Source organism: Anopheles stephensi, chromosome 3 (genome assembly GCF_013141755.1).
Source record: "Anopheles stephensi strain Indian chromosome 3, UCI_ANSTEP_V1.0, whole genome shotgun sequence".
NCBI lineage: Eukaryota > Metazoa > Arthropoda > Insecta > Diptera > Culicidae > Anopheles > Anopheles stephensi.
The window spans coordinates 32,649,456-32,668,382 of NC_050203.1; the positions used below are offsets into that span (position 1 = coordinate 32,649,456).

Here is an 18,927-nt window from a genome sequence, read left to right on the forward strand (position 1 = left end):
TAACAGCAGAGCGCTGTGATTCAAATCGTGACCCGCTTCAAATCATGGGACTTGCAGAAGTAAAATTACGAACGACGCAGACAGATTAGAACTTTGGCCCGGTAAACGTGGTGCGATTGTGACCTTACTCTTTGTGGTGCTAAAAAGTGTGAAAGTGTTTGAAAGTGCATTTTACTACACCTTTTCTAACGCATTTGTGCCGAATTCCGTGAAACAAAACGTGGAAGTTGCTTGAAAATGGCGCAAAACGATTTGTGGATAGTGAAACTTTTAGATTTTGTGGAGGTGACCTATCTGCTTCTGGGAAGTGATCGAGAGCCGCGTGTGGAAAATCGAAGCCACGAAGCCAAAACCACGCTTCAACTGATCCGTCGAAATTTCAGAGCAATCCGGAATGCAATTGATGCTGATCCGCACCTACGGGAACAGGTCCAACGTATCCGTACTAACCGCTCATCGGGTCGTGCCGATGGAGCCGATGGTACTGCCGGTTTGGTGGATGATCCAAGAGCGGCTGAAGCTGGTAATAAGACTGCCGAAAGTGCGTCAAACCCACCCGGCATCAAGCCTTCCAGATGGAAGTGCAAATGCACCGGCAACGCGAGCTTCGCAAACGGGCCCTTCCGCACCGGGTCAGTTGGCCGTACAACATCGTCAGGCTCCGTCGGGCGTAGGCTTTCTTGGTAATAATATGTACAACATCTCTAGAACCTACAATACTACGGCACCGTTTGCTACCGATCCGTATATGACGCCGTACCGACCGGTTGGACTGTATGCAGTTCATCCATCTGCTGGATATCAGTCTCCGGTGCTATTTGCACCCATGTTGTACAATGCGGGACCGCTGGATTATGGACCTCCCGTAGAATTCGAACAGCGCATGGCGTACGTCCGACCTCAAGGTCAGATTCAACCGCGTTGGTTGCCACCGGTACCAGTTGCACCATATCCGGCGGCTGCTCCATCGACTATTCGCGAGCCGCATTTTCCGATGCAACAGTGTACTGTTCCGGCGTTTGCTGATCCACCGGCTCCCCGTGAACCGTATACACCAGTGCAACAGCGTGCGGCGCCAGCAGTTGCTCCGGCAGTCGCTCCAGTAGTCGCTCCCGTAGTTGCTGCTGATCCACCGGATGTTGGCAAAGCTGGTACGTCAAAGCAGAAGCGTTCGGTTTCTGCAGTTGCCGATCCACCATATGCACCCAAGCAAAAGCGAGTGACTTTTGCATGGACGGATGTCGATCGGCATGGAATGCCGATGGAACAGCGTACAGTGTCTGAACCTGTAAGCGCTGATCCACCGGAAGTTGAGGAACAACCGATAGAACAGCTGGCCGATCCTGTAGTGGATGATCCACTGCATGTTGGACAGCATGATATGCCGAATCTACAGCGTGCCGATGCTGCAGTTACTGATCCAATGCATGCTGGTGGGCAGTTTGTGGAGTGCGGCGTAGAAGCCGCACAGGAGATTAAGCAGGAGAATGTGATTACACGTCGTCAATCGGCAATGCCGAGACGTGGTAAGTACAACTAGTAAAAATTGTCCCGGTTCAATTATCTTCTCTTTGCGTATGCGCATATGTCTTAGATAATTTATGCTTTGTTTACTTCATCCAATCCAATCCCAATTTAATCTAATGGGAAATGGGAAGGTTCTAAAGAACCTAGATTTGGACTTAAGTCACGTTCGTAATTTGCTTCTAGCTTCAAGGTTTCTCCTCTCATTTCGTGCTACTGGCTGGCTTGTAAATTGGTTTGGGACAAGTGACAAGTGGAAAATCAGTTTAGCTAAAGAAAAAAAAATCCTCGTTGGTTGTCTTCAGCATTCCACTCGACATTAAAATTTTAAGTTGTTCTAGTTTTAATCATAAAAAATCACTTGGTGTGTCGTGGCACCCTCTGCCTGAATGTAACCATTGTCCAAGGAACGGAAACACTTGCGCGAGTCAGATCCGGCATCGGTTTGCTACGCTAGTGTTCGTTTCGTTGTACGATCACATGATCGGAAGTAATCTCTCAGAATACTTTTTTTTTTATAGGATGACATAAAACTAGCTGATCGCGTTAAAAAGATGGTTTCCCTACATCGTGATTAAGAGTCAAAGAAGTTTTTTCAACATTTCGTGCAATACTTGCCACATTTGCTCCGACAGGGGTTTGGCGCTCCGCAAGTGTCGTTTTCTGTCTACGATCACTTGAGCGGAAGTCAACTCTCCACATACTGCTGTACTGTAGAGTGTTTATCTCATGCCTTGGTCTGGGTTGATCTAAGCAAAGGAGTGCAGGCTCGGCGACACAAAATTTGCTGATCGTGCAGAAAATGTGTTCACAACCCCTAATGTTCTGGTTCAATATCATGACTCGAATTCGGAGATTTTTAAATAATTTAGTAGAATAACATTCATGATGCTCAAGTTTATTTTCTGTTGGAGGCCTGGCGCGACAGTAATGGCTGATCGTGTAAAACTGTGTTCTACACCCCTGCGATACTTCATGATTGAGGTTCAGAGATTTTTCCCCCGCTCAGGAATTAGTTTAATAATGTTCTATTTTATTATCTACCTACATAAAAACAACATAACAAACCACTAACAAATCGTCCGTCTACCCCTTTGACCCCCCCCCCCCCACCATCCCCTTATAGCTCTCCTAGCTAACTTTGGAAATGATCGTTCGGGTGTTTTTTTTCTTCTTCAGATTCGCAGTAAACTATTCTTACGCGTCGCCAGAAACGGTCTTCCCTTCATCGGACAGTTGAAACGCTCAAACTCCCTCTGCACCAGCTCCGACTTGTTGCCCACCAGATCGATCAAATTGTTCCAGTAGCTGTTCGCCGCGATCGCGTGCCCCCGCTGGCTAAAATGGAAGCAATCGACCGACGCGACGCCAGCATCCGTATCCCCGTTCTGAAGGGTGGGCAGTGTCAGATGCTCCGGAAACGGTTGATAGTTAACGACGAAGTCGGAACCCACGTTAAACTCGTCCCGCTCGGCAACGGTCTGCTGTATCCGGTTCCACTGCTGCATGATACGATCCAGGCGTGGCTGAAAGGATGCGAACTGGGCACCGAACACGCACGAACACTCGAACGAATGGGTGGTAACGCAGGATGCAGGTTTAGGGTTAAACGTGCGCAATATGCTAACATCTTCGTGAAGGGAATTGACCATAAAAGGGGAGAAAAGGCAGAATGGAGAAGATGATTATATTGTTAACGATGAAACATTTTTCTTTTTTATATGCATACTTACTAATAGTAGCGACGATGTTGATCATGGCTCGCGGCAGGTACTTGCGCAGCAGTCTTAAAGTTTGCAGCAAGTTTTGCTCATGTTGATAGAGAGCTTTCTCTGGAGTCGGCAGATAGCACACACGGCTACAGAAATCATTGTGCCCGATGAGGATGGTTATCAGCTTCCAGTGATGTTTCATATCAACCGAACGATCGGCTTGCATACGTTTGATAAGATTCCTTGCCTGATGCGGCAAGTCCTGACTCATGGCACCAATTTCAGCCACATCAAACCTGCGAGCAACAATCGAGAGCTTAGGATAGAAAAGCTTCGGCAGGCACGAAACGATCAACAATACCTTACCTTGACTCTCTGTCGATCGAGAGACTGTCGGCAACGACATAACCGTTCAGGTTCGGATTGAATACCTTCAATATGTTCGGTAGTGTTAGATACTGACGCCAGGTACCCTGTCCTCCGATACACCAGGACAGACCACGATTCTCTATGATCAGTTCAACAATTCCGGTGGCGAGTATTCCCGTGCCGGCTGTTAGCGAATCACCGAGAGCCGCGATCACGTCGATATCGCCCGGGCGCAGTTCATGAACGGAGGTAGGAACTGTCGCGCTTCGCATACCTTCCGTTGGACAGGGAAAGGCTTGATCATGTGGTATAGGAGACTGCACTTTCTAGAATAGACCAACCGAAGGGAAATTAGAGCTCAGTAAGAAACTTTTCAATACGCCTTCGTTTGGCCCAGGACATACCCCTTGCGAGCGAGCCTGATTAAGTCGCACCGGATCTTTACTACTCGGACCGACGGTGTCGAAAAATAGGTTGTGCAGCTTCCGGTAAAGCGTCAGAAATGGAGGATCGTCTAGGAAGGATACTTCCTCCTGAGCGATCGTAGCGCCACCGGCGGCCAGTATTAGAAGCAGCGACAGGGACATCGGTAGAACATGCATACTGTGGAATGGCAGTTTTTCTTTACATATTTTAATCCACTCTATACTATAAAAACAAGTTACTTACATGAATGGCACTTTTCTGCTTGCCAAAAAAAAAAAAAACGTCAACGCTCAGCAATGCAACCGATTCTGCTCCGTACACGACACAATCGTCTATAAAGACCGAAAATGAAACTAAGAAAACGGATTGTCCGGTCACGTTTCAGGCACGCACGCTCCCCGTTTGGTCGGCTGGAGCGATAAATTCCATCTGCGAATCGGTTGTAAGCGTACTCGGAGCTTTTATATTATCTCTTACTCACTCCTGCGCGCCATGCGGAAGCACAAGGACGAAAAAGTGAGGATTCATTCACATGATGCTTTACTAACATTTTGCCGCTTTACTAATATCGCAATATAAAAAGCGATTTTTTTTTCTAAACTTGTAGCAAGGAACTTATGCAGAGAAATGTTCCAAATGAAAAAGCACAAATATAAATTGTACGCGTTACTAACCAATAAAGCGATCAGCTTTTGCTTCATAAAAACTAGTAAGTGTTGTGTTTTATTGTACTTTACCAAATTATTTTCAAATATTTTCGGATGAACTTCTTCTTAGTAGTAGAGTAAACACACCACCAAAATAGTTTTCAGTAATAAAACAGGGACTAATTATAATGAAATGTTTTCCGTATGTACTAATACATGAGTATGATGAAGGATACCGCATGCGGATTATTTTGGCGTGTGTGTGTGTGTGTGTACAGGTCGGCAGTGTCGTTTACGTATAATCGGAATGAACACAGCAGTGAGCATGTGATGGGATGAACCTTAAACTCGATCGGATGAATGAGAGCCTCCGTTCTCCAAAACCACCTTAACCCCCTCTGCGATTGCGTGCCTGCAGTTTACAGATTTAATATCACATTTTGATGAAGTGTGCTTGCAGTGACCCCATGTGCCTGTTTTTCGTGCGTGCTTGTGTGCTGGTTAAGAGTGTCCTAGCTATTACCGGGCGTTCGCAGGAACGGCATGTCCGCGCTAGGACACTTGAACAGCGTGAACTCACGCTCCCAGTTCATCGATTTACCCCCAACCGGTTCAAGCATGTTATTCCACAGTGCGTTCGAGGCCAAGGCGTACCCTTTCTGGCTGAGATGAAAGCAGTCCAGCGACATGTACGTAAAGTCCGTATCACCGTTCGCCGTCTCCGGGAAGGTGAGATTCATGGTGAACGGTTGGTAAACGACGGCAAAGTCGGGCCGGTTGTGAAACTCTTCCCGTGTGGCTATGTCCATCTGCAGCATGTTCCAGTCTTCGATCAGCTTCACGTACCGTTGGCGCTGTTTGCGGAACCGTGACGCCAACAGGCAGGGACATTCGACCACGTGCATGGAAACGCATTCCTGGGGTTTGTTTTTGAATTGGGCCAAGATATCGACCTCTGGAAGAAAGAGGCAAGCAGAATGGGTGAATGGGCAGTTCGGGGCCAGTTTTACCTTTGCCATCGGGCTATCATTCTTACTAGGACTTGCGGCCAGATTGACGAACGTTCGGGGCAAATAATCTCGGAAGGTGCGCAACGCACTGAGAATGTTCTTCTCGTGGTACTGCAGAATCTTCTCGGGTGTGGGCATGTAGCAAATCTCGGCACAGAAATCATTCCCACCGATCATGAGCGTGATCATCTTCCAGTGCTTGGCGATGTCTACCCGCCGATCGGAAAGCATCCGTTTGACGAGGTTCCGTGCCTGGTAGGGAATGTCCTGTGACATCGCTCCACCTTCTGCTGCATTGAATCTACAGGAACAAACAAAATAAGGATTTATTAGTACAACTTCAACTAATTCTTGTTTGCATATTCTCCATTATCTTACAGCGATGCCTTGCGCGTGGACAGTCCATCCTTCGTTGGGTAGCCGTACAGCTGCGGGTTAAACTCCTTCAGTATGTTCGGCAGCGTCAGAAACTGTCGCCACGTGCCCTGACCTCCGATGCTCCACGATAGGCCCTTGTTTTCGATCAGCACCTCCAGTAATGTTGGTGGCCATCGCACCGTTGCCCGCCGTCAGCGAGTCACCGATCGCTCCCACGATGTCGATATCGCCCGGGCGCAGCTTATCCACGGAGGTGGGTACCGTCTCGCTCCGCATACCGGTCGTATTGCAGAAAAACGGATCGTCCGGACCGAACTGTTTCTGTACCTTCTGCTCGCGCCAGTAGAAAAAGGAAACCGAAGCATTGGTAACTGGAGCTACGGTAACCGAAACCGGCGTATAACGGTACCACTTACCCCCTTCTTTAGATTGAACAGGAACTTGTTCTTATTGTTGCCAGTCTGTCCGATAAAGTTGAACATGATCTCGCGCAGTCCCCGGTACTTGCTCGCGAGCAGTGGCGAATCGAGCGGTGTTATGAGTGCCTGGCCAGCCGCGGGCCGAACCATGGTGAGGCAGCATACGAGCAGCAGTGTGGCCGTACCGCATAGTGAAAGCGTGAGTGTCCTTGCCGGTGCCATGGTACAGTGCGTGGGATGGGATGGGTTTTTTTTTGTATGTGCAGTTTGTGCTAAATTTTCACTTAAAAACAAAACCAAGCGAAATGGTGCGCAATGAGTGATTTAAGGTGCTTAGCTAAGGCAAAGCATAATTATGTCCTGCCGGTCAAAATTCACCCCCACAGGTCTAATAATTTGCTTCCCATAAATCCTCATCATAATCATCATTGGAAGGGTTTGATTTATTGCACGAAATTCTTTTCCGGTAGCCAGGCGCGACCGGTGTCAATCAAAATGTACCGCTCGCCAACGGTCCATCTACGATGGAACTGTAAGTTTGATCTCGCATAAATTATCATACCGAGCTGCTTGAGATTGTCTTCTTTTTTTTTTTTTAGCTTCGAGCCTCTTTAGACCGACTGCCTGAGGGCGGGCGCGGGAGCAGTACGAGACAGAAATTCGAGAAACACGAAAGCGAAACTGCTGACAACCTGATCTGCAACCTTGAAATGGCTACTGCAACGCCTAAATAAAAACAAGAAAGACGCGGAGACACGCGGGACACGCGGAGCACGGAAAATGCGGAATCTCGGTCAGAACCGGGGTGGACGTACGTCTCATCTGTTGATCGTACTGGAGTGGAGAGTCTATTAGCACCTGAGACGGTTCGATTCATTTGGAGCGGAGTGAATTGGATTGAGCGAAGTGTGTTGATAAAACTATGAGAGAACCGAACGAGTGGAGTTTAGTTTTAAAAATAGACTCGATTTTTTTAAAGGATATTATACAGGGTATTTTAAATGAGTTCGAGTGCTCTGTGAGAGATTTTGCGAAAAGAACCTGTGTGAATATTAATTATTAAGGTATGCCATCACAGGTAGAATAAGATCACATCACAGTCATTTGTAAAATTTGCACATGGTTCATGTACGCATGGATGAGTATTGAAACGGAAGTAATCATTAGGGTTTTTTAAAATGCGGCAAAGACAGTAAATTAAGCGATATTCAAGATGAACTCACTAACGGAAGTCACTCTAACCGATAAAATGATAAAAAATAATGAAAAAAATGTTAGAAATTTATGTAGGGGATTCAATGCAAAGTTTGAAAACTGTTATTAATTTTAAGCCCTCAATTGGTTGGTATTGGTACCTTAATTTGAAGACTAATGTGTTATTAAAAGATCCTCAAATTTGGTAATTTAACCGCAAGCGACTTGAAGTTGAACAATTGTAGGATTGAAATTATAGAAAGGTTTTCTGCTTCTTATTGACATAGCGACTTCAGGAGATTGAGGTCTGTCCTGTTTGGTCCTTCTTATAACTGGCTAGTGAGTGAGTCCTAAGTACAAGAGGTCTGGATGGGATTTGGTCTCTTCTTTTCTTATGTGCCTTAAGGTCCTGCTGGGTCATGTCAGTCAACTAACTTATTCTAACCTAACGGCTTACTAGACTTATTGATGCCATGTGGTAGGAAAGCCTACGGAGGAATACGGTGGAACAGCCCGAAAGGGAATCGAACCCAGGTCCTACCGTTTGAAGACCGGCACCGTTACCAACGGGTGAACTCTGTGAACGCAAAATGATCGGGATACAAAATAAATAGACCAGGCCTGAAGACTATTTGTTTTACCTTGACCTTGTATTACCGAGGGAACTAGGATTTTCAAGCAATAAGTCTTAGGATTCGTCCCAGTTCTCCGTCATTTTTTACATATGGGCAAAATATTACGTCGTTATCAATTGATATGTATCAGCATGCCCTTAATAGTTAAGGAACTACAATGAAACTGAGCGAAATCGTAGGAATTTTTAGGACGCAGGACTGTTACAGCCATATCAAAAATTACAAATTTACTAGAGAAAGACATTATTGTCTCTAGATGTTATTATTGAGAAAGATATTATAACAGATTGTCAAAGGCCAGAAAGAGCTTTTAAAATTAGAAACCTATATGATTAAGACATCCATAGCTTAGGTCTTAGCTATGGATCCAAAAGTCACTCGTGTGGCATAATTATAGTAGAATGCTCCTCTAATATAGAAATCCAGAAGCTAATGCTTTTTAGGCCTTTGATTCTGCTCAACAAAAAATCTATAAAAAACTGACATGTGACAGAGTACCTTCGGCACGGTTCGGCCAATAAATGGAAGCAAAACTGTGCCTTCTACGAATTTGATGAGCTATAAGCCAAACCATTTTAAATCAAAAATACCATTTTAAAATAGCCATCATACATGCATTTATTCATCATAGAGTTCTACTAGCATTCGACCGCCTTTCTTGTCTGTACTCTCGGCAACAGACTATACTTCTAGCGAACCGTGTCTAAAGCGTACAGTTGTGCCTTAAATAACCTTGGAATATTCCACTACTGATGCTCACAGGCTTCGAAGGCACGTTTCCATTTGGCGGATGTATGCGCCACGATCGTCGTCGGTCACATCGCCGACACAAGCGGCCAAGCCCGCCCGGCAGATGCGGCTGCGTTCGCACACCGTACCCCACGGTGATGACAAGCGGCCTGTTCGGTTTGCTGGTACGGTATCACGTTGGCACGCAATTAATTCCTCTCATGCCGCTAGTCAAACAATCTACCCCGACGGAATGGTTAAATTCGGAATGTCAAACAAAACGGTACGTCCCGGGCGTGTGTCACCCCGGTTTGCTGCTAGATTTAATGGGTGTGTGCCTTATCTACTCTAATTGATCGGGCTAGGAAGATCGGGCTAGCACGGATTTCTTGTTTGCCTAAGCAGCTAGTTTTGAAAAGCTTTCCCACAAAAACGACAAAAAAATGGCAGGCTGCACGTTGAAGAGCTGTCCACAAAGGTTATCCGGTGGAAGTTCAATGCCACAAAATCGAAGGGAAAATCGTGATTTCAGTGGAGATGACCCCATAAAGCATATTGAACTCAGCAGCTGAACGGGTGCCTTGTGGCGGGGGCATAATTTCTTCGGGTCGAATATCCCCAGAAGCCGCTTCCTGTCTGCAAGCGCGCGTTGATAAATGTGCATAAGTACATTCCGTTGCGTGCTCCAGAACAACTTCCCGCTCGGGGGGAAGATGTTCGAGAAAGCACCTGGGATGGGTGGAATTTCCAGCCGAGACCGGATTCTCGGAATAACTGTACGTCTTCGTGAAGGACACGATCGTACGGCTGGGCTTTGGGCGTTCAACAGAGGGCTGTTTTGTTTCACCTTATGGCCATTACTATTATTCATGGATTCATGCATTATCTACCTGATGGGCATCGTTTAATACCATGTTTGGGTCCGTCTCGTTGGCAGAACGATATTTTAATCGATTGCTATTGATCTCGTTCAATTGCGTATTGTTCAATAGTCGTTTGTTGCAGGGCTTTAATACTATTTTTCTTGAACTTCATCCACAATTCCGAGGATCACAGTTGCCTCTTTGAACCATCATCGATCACCGTCACCAACGCATAAGGGCAACAATAAAATTGTCTCCAATCGCCACAAAGCATTACCATTTCACTCACTGAGCAACACCACACAGAACTCTTCACAGGTCCGTGTGAAACTGTTTCCGGATCCGGAGAGCTTGTCCCTACCGACAACCCAAGCAACAACATCAGTTCATTCAACCCCTCCATTAAGGGGTGCGGGTTGCAAGTGATCATCGTTCACCTTTGGGCGCCCTCCGGTCAGCCTTAATCAGCTTGAACCTGGAACCTTGAGCGATTTCCCGCCCGGGACGTACTGACCATTTCTCTGGTCTGAGGCAGTAAGGCGAGAGTTTTTATTAAGACACGATGGAAAGGTAAGCAGCACGTGCGTGAATTGATTACGACGCGTGTTCATTAAAGGCGTGTCGACTGTGTACGCCCCGCGATAATGTGTTTTTTTCTTCCCTTTTTCGTGAGTGTGTGGCCTCCCCACAGTCTTCCTTAATGCATGGCACCAGCAAGATAATCACAAGACAAATGTTTGATCACTTATCACACGCGACACAACGTTGAGCTTGAGTGTAATTGATGCTACCTTCTTTAGTGTCTATTTACACTCACATTACAACGAGGTAAATACGTTGCTCTTGCTTTGTTGTTGAAGTGCTGCTTGCCGGAGAGGCGAACCAAACCCAACCCAACCATTCTCGGGTGTAGCGCGTCACAAACTGAGCTTCTAACGATGCTTACTGCCCACCGGTATGGCAAGATCAGGGTCTAACATTAATTGCAACACTGCGGCAATCACTGGCGCGAAGGATCGTTGGAAGTGTAAGTACCTGGAACTATTAACCTAAAATAGACTTTTTTAAATGAGATAAAGGGACACTATTTGCTAAAAAAATGTTAATTTTTTGTCACAACGTTAACAACCTGTAACAAGAAACGTAAACTCCTTACTTAGCATTCCAGACGCTTATCAACTCACTGACTTTGAACTACATTCTCCGATCAACCCATATCGGAGTTGAAAACCGGACCCGTCAAGGTGTACGTGTGCAATGATGCCGATGATGCACACCAATGCACCCCGTGCGCCTTAGATTGCAGCCTGCATTTGCAAGGCTGGATCGCCATTGTTTACTACCCCTATCGAAGGGGGTAGGACCGGGGCAAGGAAGCAGTGAAGCTGGCGGAGGATCGTGCCTGATAGTTTGTCCCGTTTACGTCACAATCCTTCTCGCTTTTCGCCGCGGTTCTTTCCGACCTTCTGGTGGATACGAGTGACAATAATCCACTCCCTGGTGCATCGGACCAACCGGAAGTTCTGAGATGTTGGAATCGTCTGCTAGAACATCTAACCGTTAAGGTATTTACTGTCCTATCCCCGTATTTGCAAACCGAGAGGACACAGCGCCATAAATCATGCGACTGGGCGGATGATGCAGACGGGAGAACGTGCGCCAAGCTTGATGCAAAATTAATCGTCCCGCTGAGGGGTTTTCGTGCGCCACTGCCGATGCCGTGTTGCTTTTGCATGCATAAAACGATGCCGCTGGGAACGCTGGGCACCGCGCTCGTGCTTGTGCCTAGAGGAATAGAGCGTTTCGGCTGTGGTGACGATAATCCCGGCTAAGCGCCATCGTTCGGTAACTCGGGAAGCTCAGCAGCGTAGGACTGTTTTGAATTGGAGACTGGTTTTGAAGCGTCCCAGGAGGAAAGGGAATCCCTCGTGTCGGGTTTCTTTGATTGTAAGTGATACGATTGATGGGATGTTGGAATTACGTCAAGGAAGGGGGAATCATGGTGCGTCAAATGTGCGATAGCCAGTTCGATTTGGTTTTAAACAGTAAATAAGCTCTTCAAACAAAATTTAGACGATTATTCCTCACTGTTCAAACACGCTACTACTCTGTACAGTTAATCTTGAGGATCTTTCATAGAGTGTTATATTTATTTTAAATTGTTATTAAAGGATATTTGAAGCTATATTTGGATATTATAGGTTAGGACCACTTTAACTTCTCTTTAGAGTGAATTTCCTTGACAATATTTAGATCATTCTTCTTAAGAGTTAATTAGATTTAATATTCTGTTATTCTGCTGCTCTGTTCTGTTTTATTTAATATTCTTGTTGAATTCTCGTTTCGGGTTTTTTGGTGGTAAACTGTTAATTGAGCAATTATTTCTCACTGTTCAAACTCGCTAACTCTCTTTAGAGTGAATTTTCATTATTCTTTAAAGAGTTAAATTTATTCAGTTATTCGATAACTCCACAAGCATTTCTTACAAACAAGCCCTGGTTCTATGGTAGCTCAGGATGCTCGTGCGTTCATTCAAATAATGTCTAGGCTTATTGGGCGCATTGAGCGCGCATCTCCAGCGTATAGGACGGGTCGACTTCAAAGCATGTGGCTGCGGCCTCGGATACCATGACATAGATCATCTTCTATGGCTAGAGTACGAGGCTGCTCGTCCCACCTCATTGGACGTTCCTATTCGAGATCTCCTGGGGGGATCTTCTGGTGTTAAAGAATGCGATGATAGAGGTGACTTGGTATGGCATAGACAAAATGTTCCAAAGGATCCAGAGCAAATACAAAGTAGAGAACCTTCAAAGTAGAGTGCTGGAGGATCATTAGCTCTACTACTCGCCAAGGAACACAGGAAGATCAAACTCCAAGATCGAACAGGATGTGATGTCCACAGATACAGACCCTGATAAATGATACAAACCTTCGCTAAAATCAGCAATACGAACTTGGATTTTGGAAGTACAATCGACGGATTGTCCGTGCTCACCTCACCAATATATTATAAGCAGTCTAAAAAAAGTTCTAAATTAATTTTAAGTTAAAGGATATTTAGTATAAAGAAAGTAACTTAGGTCCACTTTTAATGATAACTTCTGGAACAAATTTATTCTATAACAATGTACGACTTCTGATGCAGCACACAGAATAGTGATAAAATGGCTGAGCATAACTATTAAACATTGGATAATGCCCCTATTCGCTAGCCAAGGTTGTCCAAAGGTTCAAACGGAAATGGAGGACACAGGTCGGTAAATAGCGCCAAATCGCACTGGAATGTGAAATTGACACGTGTTTGCATGTGCGCGTCGATGTAGAAACAATTCAGCTGATTGATCAATCGATCGCTTCGGTTCTCATGCTTCTGCTGTTGACGCAAGCATTTAAATCTCTGATAAAGTGACGTCAAACATTTCTGATATTTTTTTACTCTTTCCTGTTGGTTTTTAAAGAAATATCACGAAATATTTAGATAAATCGAGCAATGGTCTCAACATTACAAAATTTACTTACACGAGACCATTGCATAATGTGGATATTGAAAATTATCCATCGGCCGATGATTGATGTAGAAGTTTAATTATAAGCCTCACAGTTTCTCACCATTCGCAGCCACCAGAGTCGAGATCGAACAACGACCTTGACCGTGACTGACTGTGTGCAAACCGTGTGTGTGTGTGTGTGTGTGTGTGGAGAAAAAGCACATAATTATCGGTGCATGAATTATTGCGCCCAGTACAGCTGGAGACGGCAAAAGCTACCGATCGCCTCCCGGTACGATGGACGATGCACATCCTCCTGCAGGTGATGCGCGGCTCAACCGTCAGCGGATAATTGTTGCTCGTTTGCGACTCCGTTACACCGGTAAACGGTGCTTCCGAGTTGGGTGACGGTTGACGACACCCGTGTGTAAACACAGTAAACTTGTCACTTGGTCCTCAAGGTTGTGAAATCATTTCGCCTATCGATCGATCTCTACCGCTGGCCCCGGTTGTAGGGATTATCCCAAACGGACACTTCCTTAACCTTAACCGTCCTCGGGCCGACAAAGCGAACCGCGCTAACGGACAAACGAATCGCTGTTTGTGCAGGAATTTGATGTAACAGCAATAAAACCACCGAACGATCTTTCGTGACAGGTACACGGACTCTTACCGGTTCGCGACAACACGCCGTCGTGAATGAAGCTGTTTGTTGGAGTTTTATTTTTACGACGCGAACCTTGACAATGACCAACCGCTCGTAACTACCCGTTACCGAAATTCAAATGTTTGCTCTTCTCCGGCCCCCGCCGGTTCACCGAGAGTGCAAGTGTGAAGAGTGCTTTGTACTTCCGGTAGCGTGGATTGTGAGTGGGGCATCATCGGACTGCACTTATCTCTGCGGGAAGTTGTCGAATTGGAAACCGCAAATCGACCTACTCTACCAAAAATCGATTATTGGCGAGCGAGTTGTGGCAGGTAGTGCAGTAATTTGTAATTACATAGGCAAACACCACAATAATTGGGTTGACGAGCCGTTACGGTCAAGGCAAAAGTAATAATGCCGTGTCGTGGTTCTCGCTGTGCAGTGGGAAACACCAATCCACCATCCGTGTAACAGTGTTTCGGTTTGCAAAAATATAACGATTCGGATGCTTGTGTACGCAAATCCAAGCGAGCAGTTGTGTACTGGTACAGGCGGATTCTTTCCGGTATCGTGATTAAATGGTTGGACCCGTTCGTTGACAGAGGGAATTAACAGCCACGTGTTAACTACTGCGCCGGCGATGGAAAACGTGCACTGCAAAACGTCACGAAGAGATGAAGCGAGATAACAAAAACGGGCCATTCTATTGAGACGTTGTTTGAGTGGTGTTCAAATATTTGAGCACAAGGAACGTTTTGTTTTACTTTGTTTGTTAAATAGTTTTATGGCTTATTTGTAAAACGGATACTCTATTTTAGGGGGTTTTAAATCGTGTTCAAGCCATTTAGGTTGAGCCGAAAAAACTCTATAGCTTGGCATGGAACATTCTAGGAACAATTAATGCTCTTTAAAGAGTTCAATTTAAGTCGAATTTAAATAAAAAGGGGTAATCATTCTGAGAAAAACAGATAGGAGAACATTTTTTTCGGATCATCAACGCCAACACTCTCCATCTCAGTTTGGGCCTACCACGTCTCCTTCCACGTGTCCTTTATGTGAAGGACCGAAAAGAACTGTGCGGGCTGGGCCATCCTGTGTCATTCTCATGACATGACCTGTAGATGGATGGTCTGGATGGGATTTGAACCTCGGTAGCCTGTGCGAGTCTTATTCGCTGCACGATGGTGCGATAGCCATACTGCCTGTTGAGCTCGTCGCTGTAACGACTCCTAAATTGTCCTTCGACACATACGGGGTGTAAAATAACCTTTCGAGCATCTTCTTCGTGATGCCTTCGACACTGGTGACACTTTCAGTAGAGGTCTTCAAGTAACTATTAGCTCAAAAAAGGGTCAGCTTATAGTCAAGTTTCTCTGACATTTTTACAAAATATACAATCATATAAGTATGCAAGCTGATTCTAGTTTGAAAATGTTTTTCAAGTGTTTCAGGAATCAAATTCATCATCCCCTAGCATTCATCAGCTATCTAACAGTGAAGGATAATAGAATAATATCGCTTAAATTTGTATAAGCGTTCCGTACAACTGAGGACATGTTGCCGATTTTCAACGAATCGACTTAGTATTTATTGGTATAACATAGTTAAAAATCTTAAAAAAATGAGACTAAAATTGGATGAATTGCGACATCGTACATGACTCCATTCTGACGAAAACAGACTCAACATCTTTGAAACTTTTATTAAGATACAGAACAACTCTCCCCTATTGGATGTTGGGCAACCCTCCCTAACATTTTTAAAATGAAAAGCTGCTCATCTCGGTTACTGTAAAATGTGTGTTTTATGTCCCAAAATGTTAAAGCAGAATGATTTGGTAGTTTCTAAACCCAAACTAGGAGACATAGCAAACGAAACCGAGTAGTGAAGCTTTCCTTGCCAGCGCACCTCACCATCATGAATTCTTGATCGCAGCAGCCAACCGTCCGGTGGTGAGAGTTAGCTGCCCCCGGAAGCTGCCTTGTGACTGTGAGTCTTGCTTCCAGATCTCCCCTGGAGTGACGTTTCAATGCTTTTTTACTAGAACACAGCACTCCTTACATAGCAGCATAGATGTAAGGATACTTTGAAAGGTTCTGGCTGTTGTTCCATTTATCCCAAAATCATGAAGAAACCCCGTCGAAGAAGCTGCTCTATTGACACGAGCTCTTGTAGCTATACAATGACCTCAGTGCTGTGCAGCAGGTTCAACTCGCCAAGCTCCATCAGGTGGACAGGTCATGCGAACGGCACTGGACGACCAAGTCGGTACAACATTTTTCAAAGGTGGAGGATGGATGGATAGAGGAGGAATCTAGGCTTTCTGCAACAGCTCAAAAAAATGAAATGATCAGACTTATTGATGGAGCACTCAAAATTGGGACTTGTTTATTGAATAGTAAATCTAAATTGGGGTTGAAGATAAAAATATAGTGAGTGAGTGTGAAAAATCGAAATTTTGACGCTTACTAGATTTTGTTTCTCAACGGACCGATTATACAATCAAAGTTCTGATTAGCTCGTGACGCCATACCCCTACCGTAAAGCTTCATTTACATCACGATAACCCCTATTTCTAGCTCAAATTACTTAATAGGATTCTCGAGGCAGACTCTCCCTGTGGAGCTCTAATTGTTTGCTGATCCCATTATCCCACCTGGATGGCCTTTTTTCACACTTGCTCCCTTGGTAGCGAGACCCGGGGGGCATAATATTTTGTTTATGCACCCCATCACTCTCCACTCCATACCTTACGCTCTCCGCGCTTCATATCAGCTCTGGCGTATGCATTAATCGATTCCGCCACTACCCACAGCGTATAATCAATCGAGCCTTGTTGCCAGCCCCTAGATACGGAGGGCAATTTTAATTGCACCCCGCCCGACCACACTAAATTGTTCTGTGTATCTGTGTGTGTGTGTGCATTTTTGTGTGCTTCACCTGTTTCACCTGATGGGTGCAAGATCGAACCCAGCCCAAGATCCATCATCATTAAATGCCACCTTCTCGGTACGGTTCGGTCCAATGAAAACAAGCTTTCGATATATTGGCCTGTGGTCTCGAGTGTTGCCGGAACCTGTCTGAGGGTTGGAAGAGGTTCCATGGGAAAACGCACACACACACACACACATCCATTGTACGACCATTGACCGGATCGCAATGTCAATTGCTTACTGTCCACCCGAAAAACATGTCATTTGTCTGACCCATGGCGAGGAGTTGGGGCTCTGCAGTGGCTGCTGTGGCATGGCTGCTGTGTGACATTACGCCAGGCAGCCCTTGAACTTGTTTGCTTTTATCAGCAACCGTACCGAAGCTTCCCCCCAGGTAGAGCCATGTTTACGTTTCGGTGGAGACTCCCCAAGGCGGAAGTGACCGGACGACACAGTTTAAAGTACTCGCAGCAATTAGGAAAAGTCCATTAGGCAATCCGAGAGAACTGTTTTTATCTTGCTCTCCAGGCAGCAGGTTTGAAGCTTCAGAATTCGAAAAACAAAGAATTCTTTTTGCGGGAGAACAATTCTCCACCGCCAGACGTCTTGGAAGAGTGAATTTTAGCATATCATTTTAATTTCGGAAAGATTCGGTTGAAGAATAATTCTTCTGCTGCGTTCATTTGCCTTTTTTGGGTGGCTATTTTTAGAACCAGCATCATCATCATCATCATGATAATCATCAGCATCTTCGGCACCTTTAGGAGCATTTATTTGCAAATGGTTGAAGCACCTGACGCAACGCAGCTGTCAACGAGCATTTGAGGGTACTTGTTGAAGCCGTTCAAAGAATTGTCCAAATTGAAAGATTATCTTCCCAGTGGGTACCCATCGTATGGCGGGACGCGTTCTTGCCATCCAACAGTGCTCCGTAAGTATCCCGCAGGTTGCGTCAGGTTGGAGTTGGTGCTTTGATCTGTTTGCGGTGGCGCGTTTGAAGTGGAAGATTTGGCTGGAGTTGGGCAGCCACAATTGAGCATCTTTGAAGCGTTTCGTCTTTCGTAATCCCACGCACGGAGGAGGTCAATAGACACACACACACACACAGACTGTCGGTACGATGTAGAACAATGTTAGAATCGCAACACATCTGCTGCCTGTCATTGAGAATTTCTGTCTGTCTGCTGTACAAATGCTCGGCGGTCTTTAGCACGGGTGCGATAATGAATTGTGCGAGATTGTTTGGGGCTTTTAAAAAGTGATTTGCAAAGATTGGAGTGCGCTGAAAAAAACCTTGAAGATGTCCGAGTCCGGGTCTGTGGTTTGTGGCTGGTGTTGGATTAAAGCTGTTTCGGTCTAGATTGTTTTGCAGAAGGCGAAGCGTGATTATGATGAATTGATTCCTCCTTTGCAAGCACCGAGTCCATTAATCAGCGGCAGCTTGTGTCCACCAGAATTGTGTCACTTTAAGGCGTTATTTGATTTGTCTTTACACAATACACTAATTCTACACTGGGCACTTCCTGTTTTTACTTACCTTTTTCTAACTTAATTATCAAGAAAATATGTTTGAAAAACTGTAGCACTTTAAATATCACTCAAGGTCAATTTGTGTCACTTTGAAATATCACTTCTAGCCTTTGGGCTTATTTTTGGGCAACTGATTTCCACACGCTTCCCTTCAAACCTCGCTCAAGTAATATTCGATAAAGTTCACTCAACCAAAAAACCGCACACATTAAGAACGATCACACACATATACACTTCCGGCACACGAGAATAGGAATTGTTCGAAAATTGTTTATTTATCCTCACAGGCCCACCGCAATCTTCGACTACAGCTCGACTACTCGATAAAGTCGCGCGCGATCTACGCAAACAGCCGCGATCGCCACAAAAACTGTCGCCGGCAACGATCGAGAACAGAATGCTGATGGTGCGTTCGCGCTGG

General features: G+C 45.3%; 3 protein-coding genes across 4 annotated transcripts; 1 reads left to right on the plus strand and 2 right to left on the minus strand.

The window, feature by feature from the left end:
- The first annotated feature begins 8 nt into the window (after positions 1-8).
- On the plus strand, positions 9-4,312 carry LOC118509556 (translation initiation factor IF-2-like). Its single transcript, XM_036050309.1, has 2 exons — positions 9-1,526; positions 2,704-4,312. The coding sequence occupies exons 1-2, from the start codon at positions 395-397 to the stop codon at positions 2,712-2,714; spliced, it is 1,143 nt and encodes a 380-aa protein (XP_035906202.1). The 5' UTR covers positions 9-394; the 3' UTR covers positions 2,715-4,312.
- LOC118509555 (phospholipase B1, membrane-associated-like) lies at positions 2,404-18,927 on the minus strand. 2 transcript variants are annotated; one of them, XM_036050308.1, is made up of 6 exons: positions 18,514-18,927; positions 4,275-4,363; positions 4,010-4,208; positions 3,603-3,931; positions 3,258-3,532; positions 2,404-3,154 (listed from the first exon to the last, which is right to left on the minus strand). In XM_036050308.1, exons 3-6 carry the CDS (start codon positions 4,205-4,207, stop codon positions 2,700-2,702), a joined length of 1,257 nt encoding a protein of 418 aa, XP_035906201.1. In that variant the 5' UTR covers position 4,208; positions 4,275-4,363; positions 18,514-18,927; the 3' UTR covers positions 2,404-2,699. The 2 variants fall into 2 exon arrangements, with proteins under 2 accessions (XP_035906201.1, XP_035906200.1); XM_036050307.1 differs by lacking the exons at positions 4,275-4,363; positions 18,514-18,927 and having other exon boundaries at positions 4,010-4,242.
- On the minus strand, positions 4,169-7,091 carry LOC118509554 (phospholipase B1, membrane-associated-like). Its single transcript, XM_036050305.1, is given in 5 exon segments — positions 4,169-5,633; positions 5,715-5,989; positions 6,067-6,224; positions 6,226-6,396; positions 6,483-7,091. Coding segments are annotated over 5 exon segments (1,272 nt in total). The 5' UTR covers positions 6,708-7,091; the 3' UTR covers positions 4,169-5,190.

Excerpts from the sequence above, each read along its gene's own strand:
- LOC118509556 (XM_036050309.1), top strand. The coding sequence starts at position 395 with ATGCAATTGATGCTGATCCGCACCTACGGGAACAGGTCCAACGTATCC.
- LOC118509555 (XM_036050308.1), bottom strand. The coding sequence starts at position 4,207 with ATGCATGTTCTACCGATGTCCCTGTCGCTGCTTCTAATACTGGCCGCC. Across the intron at positions 3,932-4,009 it reads ATCAGGCTCGCTCGCAAGGG|AAAGTGCAGTCTCCTATACC; the intron begins GTATGTCCTGGG and ends GGTCTATTCTAG. Across the intron at positions 3,155-3,257 it reads CAACATCGTCGCTACTATTA|ATGTTAGCATATTGCGCACG; the intron begins GTAAGTATGCAT and ends CCCTTCACGAAG.